Source organism: Sesamum indicum, linkage group LG6 (genome assembly GCF_026168435.1).
Source record: "Sesamum indicum cultivar Baizhima isolate 11 linkage group LG6, ASM2616843v1, whole genome shotgun sequence".
NCBI classification, from domain to species: Eukaryota; Viridiplantae; Streptophyta; class Magnoliopsida; order Lamiales; family Pedaliaceae; genus Sesamum; species Sesamum indicum.
The window spans coordinates 16,566,621-16,581,049 of record NC_142662.1 but is presented as its reverse complement, the minus strand read 5'-3'; the positions used below and the strand labels follow the sequence as shown (position 1 = coordinate 16,581,049).

The 14,429-nt window shown below is 32.9% G+C and overlaps 2 protein-coding genes across 3 annotated transcripts; both read right to left on the bottom strand.

The window, feature by feature from the left end:
- Positions 1 to 3,633: 3,633 nt before the first annotated feature.
- Positions 3,634 to 9,898, bottom strand: LOC105164358 (uncharacterized). The gene is made up of 12 exons (XM_011082991.3): positions 9,765 to 9,898; positions 9,573 to 9,657; positions 8,382 to 8,433; positions 8,262 to 8,282; positions 8,129 to 8,182; positions 7,712 to 7,762; positions 7,124 to 7,186; positions 6,002 to 6,067; positions 5,877 to 5,915; positions 5,587 to 5,709; positions 5,369 to 5,461; positions 3,634 to 4,216 (listed from the first exon to the last, which is right to left on the bottom strand). Exons 1-12 carry the CDS (start codon positions 9,841 to 9,843, stop codon positions 3,890 to 3,892), a joined length of 1,053 nt encoding a protein of 350 aa, XP_011081293.1. The 5' UTR covers positions 9,844 to 9,898; the 3' UTR covers positions 3,634 to 3,889.
- A 47-nt stretch (positions 9,899 to 9,945) lies between these two features.
- LOC105164359 (RING-H2 finger protein ATL22) lies at positions 9,946 to 13,837 on the bottom strand. 2 transcript variants are annotated; one of them, XR_016066242.1, is made up of 4 exons: positions 13,064 to 13,837; positions 12,177 to 12,371; positions 10,930 to 11,597; positions 9,946 to 10,077 (listed from the first exon to the last, which is right to left on the bottom strand). XR_016066242.1 is itself a non-coding variant. In XM_011082992.3 (2 exons), exons 1-2 carry the CDS (start codon positions 13,704 to 13,706, stop codon positions 12,250 to 12,252), a joined length of 765 nt encoding a protein of 254 aa, XP_011081294.1. In that variant the 5' UTR covers positions 13,707 to 13,837; the 3' UTR covers positions 11,811 to 12,249. The 2 variants fall into 2 exon arrangements, 1 of the variants encoding a protein (XP_011081294.1); XM_011082992.3 differs by lacking the exons at positions 9,946 to 10,077; positions 10,930 to 11,597 and having other exon boundaries at positions 11,811 to 12,371.
- Between the last annotated feature and the right edge of the window lie 592 nt (positions 13,838 to 14,429).

Here is a 14,429-nt window from a genome sequence, read left to right as displayed (position 1 = left end):
TTTACCGAAATAGTTTGAATATCTCATAAGATCCGTAACATCTCGTAAGAAACGGTAACAAAATCACAAGCTCATGCAGATATCTCCAAAGCCACCTGAATTTTTGAGAAATTGTTTCCGTAAGTAGTATCTTCTCTTTGCACGTAGAGGAAGTTTGTGATACTATCAACGCCAAAAGGGCCATGTTATCATTTACTACTTCATAGAAGAAGTCCCAACGCTCATGCACTACAAACAAAATTGTGTTCTAGGATTGTTTTTTGGCACGGATATGCAAAATTTTGAAATGATGTATCGCATTTTGGGACGGGCAAACTCCTGTCACTATCAAAAGTTTCAAAAAATATTTAAGGTGGGCAAAATATAACCGTCCCAAGTTCGCAACAGACTAGAGACGGATAAGTCTGACCGTTACAAATGTTGTTCAATAGATGGATGATTTGTTGATTTAAATTTGCAATGAAGTTTAGAACACAACAAATTATAAAAACATAAAATATTTGCATCCGCTTTGAGACGGATTTATCATCCAAAATTTTGAGACGGGCTTCCGTTCCAAATACCAAAGAGATGGGACAAATTCGAGACGAAATTTGCGTCAAGCGTCCTCGGAATGTTGATGGATTTTTCTAGACGGATTTTGTGACATCATGTATGATGTATTTTGCGGTAGTTGAGCATTGACTTTTTTGGTCTCAAGTCCATTGCAAAATGCACCCTAATATTTAAAAGGGTTCTACACTTTGCCCCCTAAACTATTATCGAAGTAGCATTTACCCCTAAAATAATAAAGGGTAAATGTTTTATTTGATCCCTTAAGTTTTCGCTTAAAATCGTTTTAGTCACTCAAGTTCATTTCTTGACTTTAGCATCCCTAAACTTTAATTTTTATCTCATTTTGGTCCTGCTGATCATTTTCCGATGAAAATTAATAGGTTAGAGTTTGACATTTTTTAGGGTAAAATGGTCAATTTAAGTTTTATTTTGTCACTTTAGTTCCTTAAGTTTGTAAAATTATCATTTGAGAAAGTAAACCATTTTTTTGTATTTTTATATGGTATGATGTAATATCTTGTATGAAAAATGAAAACTTTGAACTCTTATGAACGTAATATTAACATACTGCTTAACTTAAAAAAATATCAAAATTATAAATAAATTTATAAAACTTATCTAATTTAAATATATAATAAAAAATTTAAGTTGGTTCTTTAATCTTAAGAGTTAAAGATATGTCTAATAAAATTAAATCTTAATAATATTATTAAACATTAAGAGCTACAATTTCAAAAAAAAAATTGGTGGAATGTACTCAACATTCAACCAAACCATAAGATTTTTAAAACGGACCATTAGATATGATTAAAGAGATAAAATCTTATATGAGTTGAAGTTTGGTACAAATCCAGCTTACGAATATTGAGATTCATACCAAAGAAATAAGTTTGATAAGTCTCTTCGAAATTTGTAATGGGCTTTGTAATGTCAATATATTTAGTAATGGGTTTTTAAAAAATTAGAACTGGTTTTACAATTTGATCTCTTTTGAAATGGATATTTGGAACGGACTTGGTAGCACAAGTCATTATAAATATTGAATTTTTCTCAAAATTTTTGTATCAGTGTCAAATATATTTCAGTTGCTGTAACAATTTCAAATTGGTCGACCCAAAAACCGTTACATATTCATATGGCTACTAATTTGGAATGATTTTTATAATATTTTTTAATGATTTTTATAACATGTTGCCTGTAACAAAACTACTATACTTTTAGCTTAGAAAATACTGAAAATGACGTTATAGAATATTGCAAGACAAACTAATACTGATACTATGGATATATCTAATTAGATTATTTGTTTTTACAAACATTTCAGATCAATAAACTTAAAAATAAAAGACATTGGGATATGGTAGTAAATGAAAAAAATAACACTTTGCATAAATAATATAAAAGATATAAAATAAAATTTTAAAAATAGAAAATAGCATTAAAAAAATATTTAATAAAGAATTTCTCACAAAAAAATTCAAAAATAGGGGACTTTGTTAACTTTATTTTAATATTAGATCTTTTATATTTTACTTTCACATTAATTATTCCGATGCAAAATCATTAAACATAATACTTAATAAGTACAAAATACAAAAAGTAATTTCAAGGAATAATTTTATTTAATAATATCAATTAAATTTAGAAGTGAGCTATAAAATTAGATGGTTTTCTCATCAATTAAAATAAATATTATCATTTTGTTAGAAAATATTACGATATACTAATGATTCAATGATAGAAATATTAATATAAATATGAGTTTAATAAGATTTGTAACTAATGAGTGAGATTAAAAATATATTTTTATAAGTGCATTTCACATGATATTAGTTTAATATTATGTGGGGGTGCTTTTCAGCTATTTTTGAACTTATTTTTTGGTGTTTTTTTTTTATTAAAATACATTCATGGTGTTTATATATTTCTCATATACATCTTTTACTTGCTTTGAGTGGTTTTTTTTTTCTTTGAATTTTTATTTATCTAAAAAATAAAATATTTTTTAAAATATATTTACTTAAAAATATAAGAAAATATATAAAATTTAAATTTTATAATTGAAATTGAAATATTAAATTAAAATCACCATATGAAAATTAATATAGTAAATTCATTTTTTAAATTTAAAATATCTTAACAAATATAAATGTTCATAATTATAAAAATGTATATTATTAATAATTTAAGTTACTATTTAGTTAAAAATATATTTAAATAAATTATATTTAATTTTACATCACTTTTGAACTGAAATTTAAAACTTTCCTTTAATTATATCTAAAAATATTCCAATGAATTATTTTAATGTAATTTTTTAGTCATTTTAAAAGTCAAAATTTAGATCCAAGGCTTGTTAAGTTTTATTGTTCACTATTTCTCAAACATAATCTTAGTTGGCCATCCGGAAGAAAGATTCCTTCAACTGCTATACATGTGAAAGGTTACAAGCCAAGGCCAGCTCTCTTGATTTTTTTATAAGTTTAAAATTCAACGATTAAGATTAATTGATTAGATCTGACAACTTTGGTACAATCGATACAGATTCAATGATTATTAAAATAAGAAATAAGATATATGAAGTAAAGGAACGGTCTATTTTGTACAAAAGTTAACACCATTGGTTATATTTAATAGAGAGGGGCGATTGAGCTGCATTAAGAAAACAGAGAGGGATTTTTTTGGTTTTTAGCAGACCTTTTAAAACACTTGAGGGTTTTATGCATTTAAGCCTTTAAATAGGGGAAAAATGCAAGCAACCCCCTTGTGATATCGCAAATGAGCAAATTACCCCATTATGAAAAAACAAATAGCGATATACCTCCCTGTATTATTTAAAATATAACAATTTACCTCCCTATGATTTTTAAAATGAGCAATTTACCTCCCTGTATAAGGAGGTAAATTGCTTCATTTTAAAAAGTATGGGGAGGTAAATTGCTATATTTTTTTTTTATAAGGGGATAATGTACTCATTTTCAATATCACAGGGAGATAAATTGCTATTCACCCCTTCTAATATTGATGGTTTACTTCTTGTGCTGAAGTAAGGAACCATTTCTCTCCAAGTATGCCGACTTGGAAAGTTGCACACGAACATTTTGTATATGCGTAAAGTAGGTGTTAACATCCAGAGATGTATAAATGTAGAATAGTAAGTACCTAATTTTCCACCCTCCGGGTGGATTGTATTACAGTGAATTCCTTACCTCCATTGGTGGTTTGAAGATAGGGCAAATAAACAAGCAGAATTTTCCTACTGTGTTGTGTGGTGGTATGCTGCTTATTCCCATTGGTAGAATTGGAGAGCTTCATAGGACTGAAGCGGAGACGACTAATGATTTTTTCTAAGACCGAGTAATTCTGAAAAGAAGCTCTTGACTGATGATGGCCACTGATAAGATGATGATCCGTCAAATTTTACTTCAACTGATCCCTCAGCATTCGGCTGACCAAACTTTAGCTCCTTCCACTTGCTGTCCGCACTGCGGGGATGAATGTTACCTTCTTTCGACGTGTCATCTTCCAAATAAGGAACAACATACTTCTTCATATCGTCTTTGGAGATTCCAAGGTGATTTCCAGGTACTGTAATGTATTTTACCCTTCCAGCATCATCTAACGTTTTCAACCCTATCCAATCCTCGGTATAAAGCTTAGTCTGGACATGAAAGGAGGAATGAGTACTGAAATTATGTGACTCAGAAGTGCAACAGAACACTTCAATGTGGACAAAGTAGAAATGTAACTATTGAGATAAAATGACACCAAAATTTGTGTCACTTGACTGTACTCATACAGGTATTACGTTTAACAGATAAAGGTAGAGTAATTACTCCGTGAACACTTGTTCAGGTACAGAACTTGAGCCATTCTAATTGATCAAGGTAGAGTAAGTCTTCTAACAACAGTTTTCAGGTAAAGTATTTGACCCTAAAATTGCAGTTGTTCCGAAGGTAACAAAGTGTAGAATATATGGATCATTCTGGGATTTTGGCATACAGATGGAACAACCATATCATAAAGGTTTTGGAGAATTGCCAGAGGTACTCCTGCACATAATACATAGTACTTCTGGCATGTTACCGAAGACATGTTGTTTATACAGTTACATGAGAGTCCAGAGATTCTGATATGAGGTATGATTTGGAAAGATAGAGCGGTTAACTGCATGCTATAAATCTATAGAGAGAAACTCTCTGAGCACGTTATTAAGTTTGAACATCAGTTTTATGTAGCTTGTAAACTCCTTTCAATAGTGAAATTCAAATATATGCCAAGTATCTAAAGAATATTAGACATAACCCTATTTGACATGGTAAAAATTCTTGGACATGCACTTCAATTATGAGCATAAACATATTAAGTCTCAGTAGGACTCACAATAGACCCCTGAGGTTTGTTGGTTAGCCACCTCTACCTTCTCTGCCTCAGGTTTGAGCATAAGGATGAAGATAAAGACAACCGGGTACTTTCTAGTGTGGTGGCAAATGTGTAATAACGAGTTGAGCATCTAAAATTGTCATTAAAGCAAAAAAACTATTGTTTCTCAATTGTGTACTTTGATAAAGCTGAGTTGAGGTGAATTTAGGTTGTACAATCACAAATTTTTGCAGTGTTTGCAGAAAATTGCACCTTGGCTTTGAAATTTTGAAGCTTCAACTTTGGTTTTCTAAAATAAGCAAACTATTGCCAAATTTCTTGAGATGACATATAATGGGGGGACATTTATGATATATGTGCATATATGTATATTGAGATAACACAACAAGCTCAAGTACGATTCTGAAAACTAAAAAAATAGAAACAGTACCCGTTGTGGTGGCACAACTGGAGTGAAGGCCCCATCTGGATAGTATCCAAACAAAGAGGTCTCCTTGGGTATTAGAACAGTATCATGTTCAAACTGCTCATGTAACACCAAGAGGGAGAATCAGATATAAGCCATGTTTCTAAGCAATTTGAAAATCATACAAGAAAAAAATAAACCAAAATAATTTTATAGCCTGAAATGTTAGAGGTTTTAGATACCATTATAAGGACGAGATTTTGTAAGCTAGTGAACCGTTCTTTGTAAGTGGCGTTTCTCTCACCGGGGAGTTCATTGTTGAGTTTGGGGAGAAACCTGCATTTGTTTAAGTAGCCAGCTATATTCTGAAAAAGAATAAATAAGTTAAAAAGTATGGCGTCTTTGAGTAACAATTTCGGAGTCCAGCAGAGGCTTTTCCAAAAAAATGAAAAAACTACTTTAGGTTCAGGATTACATCGACACTCAATTTTATGAATGTACTATTTGTACAAAAATACACACAAATACTTACGTTTGGCAACTTAAGATAGCCACTTGGAGCCAAGTGAGCCTGCATTTCACATATAAGCAATAAGCACAGAGAAATATCATACCTTTTGTTTGGTACTCTAAAAGAAAGAAAGTGAAGATACATACTTGGACATAGTCAGAGTAGATCTCTGATTTGATTAGATTGTCCGCTATAATGCAAAATATTCCAGTCTGGAAAAACAATGCAGTAACATTTGTTCATGTCAGAATCACAAAAGGCCCTAATGAAACATGCATGAGGTAGGATGGTGCAAGGCCCTACAATCTTGTCTGAGGCCACAGCTAATTGAGCTTTTGATCAATCAACTGCTTTTAAGGGCCGCTATTCCCTGCTAAAACTTCTCTACTGATTGCTAGATGCATCATATTTTAGACACTATAGACATTTTCTAGGGCAGAAATTTCGGTACAGTTTTTCTGTGTACCTTCATAAATCTGAAACTTAAATTAGGAGACACTTCCTCTTCTTTATGGAATTATCCTATTATATTTTATCACAATAAGCATATTCAGTAGAATCAATACAGAATCGTCATGGTAGGGACATGAAAAAATCACACTTTTACTTTTCTAAGGTCATAATAGAGAAAGAAATTTTGTTGCCACAATATTCATAATAAACTCTTGATAACATGAATTGCCCTATCCAACCTCAGTTTCCATCTTTAGCTTGATGATAGAGATGGATTCTGATATTGCAGAATGGAATAAGTGGATGAATTTACCCAATACTCTATGGACCGAGGACTTGTTGAATTTGCATTACTGTTGTATGTAAATAAAACATAATTGCAGATGCAATTGTAACTGCTTTCTGAATGGCTCTTTGCCTCCTGGAAATTTCCTCGGACGTGTATGCAGTTCTTGTCAAATTGAGCATTGTTTATAGCAACAGTCCCATTGGAAAAATTCAAATAAAATAATGTAGTGTTGCTGTCAATGATCAAAAGAGATTCATATAACTAATTCTAGATCCACTTTTAGGGACGACCATGAAGTTTTGAAGGTTCAGCAACCTGGGAGTTGTTTCACTTAAGTGGCTAGAAATGCAAGCCTTTTACAAATGTATATTCATAGAAGTGACTTCTTACTGAAAAATAAAGTTTGAGCTTTAACAAGCCTAGCAAGATATTAATCAAATTAGATGAGATATCATAATGGTTTTTCTTGATAAGGATGCATCTCAAAGCAGATACAAGGTGTCCTTACAACACAAGTAGCACTTACACCACATAGAGGCACTGAAGCAGTACCAGCATGAGGTCCTCCGAGAGAGATAAAGTTTCTGACCTGTCACACAGTCATATTCTAAATATCGTGAGTGCAGCAAAACACAGTGTGCACAATGCACACTTGTTGATAATAGTAAGATATGAATATGATTACAGCAGAAAGAAAGTGAAATCATTGGAGCTCAAGAAGGATCAAGAAAAAATACTTGTATTCAGCTAAAAATCCACAAGGATAAATTGACGTGAGAATTTTATTTTGTAAAGTTCCATCACTATCTCTCTGATGAGCCTGTTAGACATCTAAGCTTCTTGGAACATACAACTTTTCACATAAAGCAGAAACAAAGCTCAACATCATGATTTTATAAAAGATTTTGACAATGAGTTAAACAACAGATGTTCAAAAGAGTAATTAGGCTTGTATCATGGAATCTGGCCACATCTGCTTTTGACTTTCTCATACACATATTAAAACAAGATCCATCTAATAAAATTTGTTGTTCATATAAAAAGGATATCTTAAAATAGTCTGGAAAATAATACAGAAAGAAGACTGGCGAAATCCTTTGATACGAGTCCTTACCGGTGGTCCACCATCACAGAACTCCACAACACCTCGTCCTATTAAGTTACCCTGAATGAACAATCAAGATGATTATCAGAATGTTCCAGTCAACTTCCCAAGCATGTAAATCAGATGACATGATCCCCAAGCTCGACAAAATACCAAGATCAAGGAGACTGGTACTTGTGAAGAAATTTGTACTTCTAAGAAAACAGTCTAATACTCGTTCCTTTCTTTACAATGCTAAAACTTAGAAGGAAAAAAAACAGTTTCACCAAAAAATAAATAAATTAATGAAAACGAGAAGGTAGAGCAGAGAGAGAACTCCAGCAATTAGATGAGATGTTCAGTTCCAGTTTTCCATACATTTGCGACTGTACGTGCACTGTAAGATTCAATTTTTAATACAGGAGATTAACCATCTCAGAAAATCACCTGGGAGAGACCAACAATGTTGTAACCATCCTGAAGTTCCTTCATTTGCTTCACCTGAAGTTTAGTTTGAACTAATTAGTGGGTGAACCAATTGATCAACAAATGATAATACAAATATAACTTCATCACCCACCTTATTACATACAATTTCTGTCTGTAGGCCAAACGAAACAAATGACGTTAAAACCAGCTTTCACAAATAAATTAATGAACGATGAACAAAATATGAGATTATCATCTATTTTCTTCTTGCCTGTTCTTGTAGGGGCTTAAACCAGGAGTCCCATGATCCATCTCCAATTTCTCTAGAGGTTTGATAACAGAATAAAAGCATTATTACTATCATAACGCAGAAGTTCAAAGGTTTCTAATATACTAAAAAGAGAATGGAAAATTTGAAACCTGAAAATAGAATCTCTAATAAGATTAAGGCGAAACTATTTCCACTTTTGCCTATATTTTAAAACAGATGGTCTCATGTTTACTCATGTGCCCATATGTGGTTTGAGTTTCTAGGAGTTTATGTCTTACAATACCATGATGATATAAGCCAAGTAGATAGCCATGTTCATGTAAGACAATGTTACAGCCAGCAGACCCAGAAAAGTGGGTTAGGATTGAATGACCTCATTATAGATTTTTGATCCATCCCCCTCCTAATCATTTAGCAATATAAAGTTTCTCAGACCAATGAGACCAAGCATTTCAATCTTTTGTCAGGACCATTTGTTTCCAAAATTATAGTGTTTAACATCAAGGATTGAAATCCAATTAAACTCAAAGACTCCAACCAATCTCAGTATTTCGATGAGACCTCCCACTTCAGTGATTACTGGATTACCAGTCATAGATACATCTCAAATTTTACTACATCCATAGCAAAACATTGGAGGCTGTTGAGCAACATAATTTGTTAAAAAAGATCTAACTATTCCATAATAAAAGAAACTGAAAGAAGTGTAACTGATTGCACTGAAATTTACAAACGATTCATCCTCGCAATTTGAGGAGCGTCAAGGGAATATTTTTTTCTACATACAGTGATCAAGAAGCTGTAGCACATATATTTGCCTTCGTGGTACATTTGTAAGACTTACAGACATATAACAGCTGCAGATTAGAAAATCACAATAAAGCTTCAAAATACATCAAGGAAATGATTCATAAAGCCAATTCTTGATGATAAATCAGGTTGCTTACATAATGCCTGCTACAACTTCTTCCCAACCACATTACATTTCCTCTATGTTTCTTGGCATAACACACTCAACACAAGCATGAAACCCATATGTATCTCTTCAGCTCAACATCAAATACAGCACAGCAAGTTGCTTTATACGCCAACCCCAAAATGGATACACAACAAACCTCAAAATTCAGCGAGGTCTCCAATACCTAGAAAAAACAAACAGAATCACCAAAAGATCAACAACAAAAATCTTACATGCAATATCCTTCGGACTTGGACCAGTCGCTGAGTTCCTGTGTAAAGTGCTTCACTCCTCTGTTGGAACACTGATCTCCAATCCCTACCATAACGACCGAAACCCATATAAAATATTGCAGTCACCAAATGCCGAAAGAAAACAATAATCACAATAGTGGCACAAAAATCAGAGGAAAGACTATAAATTACCATGGAGAACGATGAAAGGAATAGAAACCGAAATTGGGATGAAAGAGAAGGCAATCAAACCGAAGATTAAGGAACGCATTTTCCTATGATGGCAATTATTTTCTTGAGGGGCTTGCCTTCTCTTTCCAGGAACTTTTGCAGGAAATCCGGGTAATCTCTTCAGCAGATTCAGTTTTTTGTACTATACTGTTGGAGTTGAAACAAGTAGTTTGTTGTTGTCGGTAAACAACCTTCACTGATCACCAATCAGCGCTCCCATCAATTTATTACCTCATTTACTTCTCTTTTCTTGCTTTTGCTGCCGAAATCATATCTTTTTATTGTTATGGAAAACCAGAGATTACTTTCTCCTCCCCTCTTTCATTTCTTTCACTTCTATATATGAATATAATATAATAGGATTGAATGCAATTTACCATCACGTCATATTAATATTCTTATAAAAATATAAATAATAACTTATTCTCGGTAATTTTTAAAATAAAGTAATTTATGCTCCTGTTTAAACAGGTAAATTATTTCATTTTAAAAAATACAAGACATAAATAATTGTCTTTTTAAAAATAGAGGTGAACAACTAGTAAACGGCTCGCGAGCTGGTGAACAACCATAATTGAGCTCGAGCTCGAATCTAGCTCAAAATCGAGCTGACTCGACTCATCTGCCATCCCTATTCATATGTATCAGTGTTTTGAACAGTTTATTAAAGTTTTTCATCTTTATTTCAATAGTACTTCTAAATTAATCTTTTTATGAAATTAATTAAAACGCAACTTGATAGTTTAAATTTTTAAAAAATACAAATAAAAATTTGAATAAGTCAAACTTGATTAATCCATGGAATATATAAAATTAGTTTGGAACCAAATTGTGAAATTATTAAATCAAAGTTGAACACAAATTCAAATGAAGAATTGTTTCATTTATATTAAGAACTAAACTTTTATGTTTGATTTTGATGTAAATGAAAGATTTGAATTTTTTTTTTCCAATTCTATTATAAAGAAAAAAAAAAGAAAGAAAGAAAGAAAGAAAATAACACAAAAAATAATGGGTAAGAGCTAGAGCCTGCCCCATCTTTTTTCCTATAATTTGGGTAACACTTGACATGTATTTTTAAAATAGCGTAATAACTGGTACGAAGACTATCATTGATTATGGATACGGTCTTGATTGGGGGTAATACACCCTCGAGCAAGGGTTTTTTAATGCATAAATTATAAAATATGTTTGGGAGAAATATAATTTGGTCCAATTTTTTACGGACAGTGGCAATTTTAGTCCAGGTCCAATTCAAAATTGTAAATCAGGATAGTATTTTTTTAAAAATGATAATTTATGGACTAAATACCCTAATTTTGTCGGGATCGGACACATACTGTGCACGTAACCACATAAATTTGGGAATTTCTCCAAAATTCAGGGAACTAGCTTACGTGGAAGTATTTTTTTCAATGGTGCTTACATGGCAAAGGTGACGTATTTTAAAATTCCACGTAAGCACCGGCTAAAAAAAATACTTCCGCATAAGCTAATTAGCTGAATTTTGGAGAAATCCCAGAATTTATATGGTCAAGTGCGCATCATGTGCACAATTTCAGCAAAATTAGAGCATTTTGTCCTTAAATTGCCATATTTTAAAAATTATTGTCCTGATTCACTATTTTGAATTGGACCTGAACTAAAATTGCCACCGTCCCTAAGGAGCTGGACCAACATTGCATTTTTCCCAATATGTTTAAATATAAATTAAAATTGTAAGTTTTTGTTGTGCCTTCTTGCCCACGTCAAACAGAACAAGAGCCACGTGCTGCATCTCAGGAGTCGGCGCATCTGTATAAAATAAAATAAAAACATTGACGTCATCCATCTAAACGTCATGCTTTCGAAGTACGGATAGCCTCAATGAACTCCATTTTACCACACGTAATTTGAATATTTGTAACATAAACAACTTCTAAAAACATTCTTTCCTTCAAGCTTCCAAATTCTCGTTTTCTGATTTAAATCGTGCACTTTAACCATTGATTTTTCATTCACTCCAAATTGATTTCGAAAAAATTAAATACTAACTTCTTTTCTTCCCCCAACATTTACATATATAGAGCTGCGATGATGCTTCTTTTACTTTGATGTCTGACGACCATACATACAACATCCGGGAAAAATGTATACAATACTTGTGATATTATAAATAAGCAAATTATTCTTTTGTGAAAATAAAATAATAATTTACCTCCCTATATTCTTCAAAATATAGCAATTTACCTCCCTATGCTTTTTAAAATAAAGCAATTTACCTTTTTAGACAGAAAGGTAAATTGTTTAATTTTAAAAAGCACCGGCGATAAATTATAATTTTTTTATATAAGAATAATTACTCATTTATAATATCATAGAAGGTTAAATTGCCTGGCCATATATAATGGGCGTCCAAAGCTTCATATCGGCCATTCTCTCCCCCAGCGATTTGTTGGTCTCCATTTCACCAGACGTTCCGTTTACCTTTCTCTTCATTTAATTTCTTATAATACTTTGAGAGAGTTGCATAAAACAGCACACCAGCCATGAAAGCAAACGCAATTATGCCTGATACCGTATATATATCTGCCACACATGACATTAATCAACAATATCAGATAAAATTTTATCTAAACACCACCTACTGTTACAGTAGAAAGACAACGCCTAGTGTGCAGTAAAACAGCGTCCCATTCGTTAGTTTTGCCATTTCAATTCTTTTGACAACTTCTTTTAGAAAATTGATAGAAAAAAACCTTGTACCATGCCAACTTCTTTAGAAAATTGATAGAAAAAAACCTCGTACCGATTCACATAGCTATTGTCTTTCAGAGTAGAGAGAACCAACCATAGTCTTGTAACCAATAGAGGGTGGTATGTTTGGTCCTCCACCAGTCAATTTTCTCAATTTAGTTATGTAATTTTAAAATTTTGAAAGTTTTAGTTCTCCGGCCAATTTGAGCAAAAAATTACATATGACTGGCACATAAGCAAATTAAATTATAGTTTTAGTCCTACAATTAACTTAAAATCGGTTGGTATTTTTTGGTCTTGCACGAACTGATACATAGGACTATAATTACAATTTAATTGGATCATAGTAAGTCATGTGCAATTTCCAGACAATTGACTAAATTACAAAATTTTAAAGTCATAAAACCAAATTATAAAATTCAATTCGTACATAACCAAAAACGATAATCTCCCTTAATTACAAGATCAAATTGCAATTCCCCCAACACGGAAATAGTAATTTCTAATAGAGGTAAGTGAATTACCTTTGAAATATTTCTCCAAGCGCCTTGTGCTGCATAGGATTCCAAGCATACAACCTGATGTTGCTTCTTCTTCAACTAAGTTCCACGTAAACCCCAAACCAAAACTGCTGTCTGCAGACAGATACTGACTGTAGGAAAACGGTATTGCAACAGTTCTGACACAACTGCAATAAACGGGCACCGGAAAGGAGGATTCTACGATGTAAACATGATGGTTGGAGCCACTCAGACATGGAACTCGTTCCAAAGAGCCCACAAGTTGGGCTGAACAGTTGATGTATTTGTACTGTTTCACAGCATAATAGTAGCTGAATGGGGTGAGAGAAAGATTCAGGTTCAAGAAAACTTGGTAGACACAAGTTTTGGGGTCGAGAAGGCTCAGCCTTCTTGCATCATAGGAGATGGACTTGACGACCAAATCCCCATAGCTAGGTATGTGGATCATTGTGGTGTTTTGTCTGCAGAAAAGATTGAAGTGAGGGACACCACACTGCGGTGGCTGCCGGCCCTGGATGCGGAACGGGAACCGTATGTCGGGAGAGAAGAGGCTGCACTTAGCTGAGGTGCAGTTGTTAGTAGCAGCAGAGGTTGTTGTAAGGAGAACAATACAGCAGAGGAGTCTGAGTGAGATGAAAACATCCATCTGCAGTGAAGAAAAATGAAGGCAGCAGAGATTTGAAGTGTGCAAGACCAAGAGAATGGGGATTCAACAACGAAGGTGAAGTGTTAGACCAGCAAGGAATCAAGCATCTCATTTATAAAATTTGATTAGTATGTAGGGATGAATTTAGATGGGAATTAAATAAAAGTAGGAGTAAAAAAAAAGAAAAACTGAAACAAAGTCTCATTGGATATGAAATATTATTTTCAAAATGTTTTTTTTTTAATTAAATCACCCGAGAGTGGGGGAGCTTTTCGGAGTCCCTGATCCTTCTTTATTAAGATCAGAAAGCGAGCAAATTTACAACGGGGAGTACTGACTCTCTATCATTTCTAAAAAGCTGTAAAAAAAGGAGTACTACTCCCTTACAGATATTTACCAAAAGCATAAACGAGGAGTACTACTCCCCTACAATAAATCACAAAAAGTATAAACAAGAACTACTACTCCATTACAAAAGTGAAACGAGCTAAGATGGGAGATAAAGTTGGAAACAATAATCCAGTGTGTCAAAAAGTTTCTGCCACTATACTCGAATTATCGGTTCCAACTAGCGCTACAAATCAAACTATACAGGCAATCCAACAGTTGCCACCAAAAGTAGCGCACCATTAATAGTGCACCATTTTGAAATGTTAAATTAATTATTAGTTTATAATCTTTTTCTTTTTTTTTGGGAAGTTTTTGTATATTTAATTTTTATAA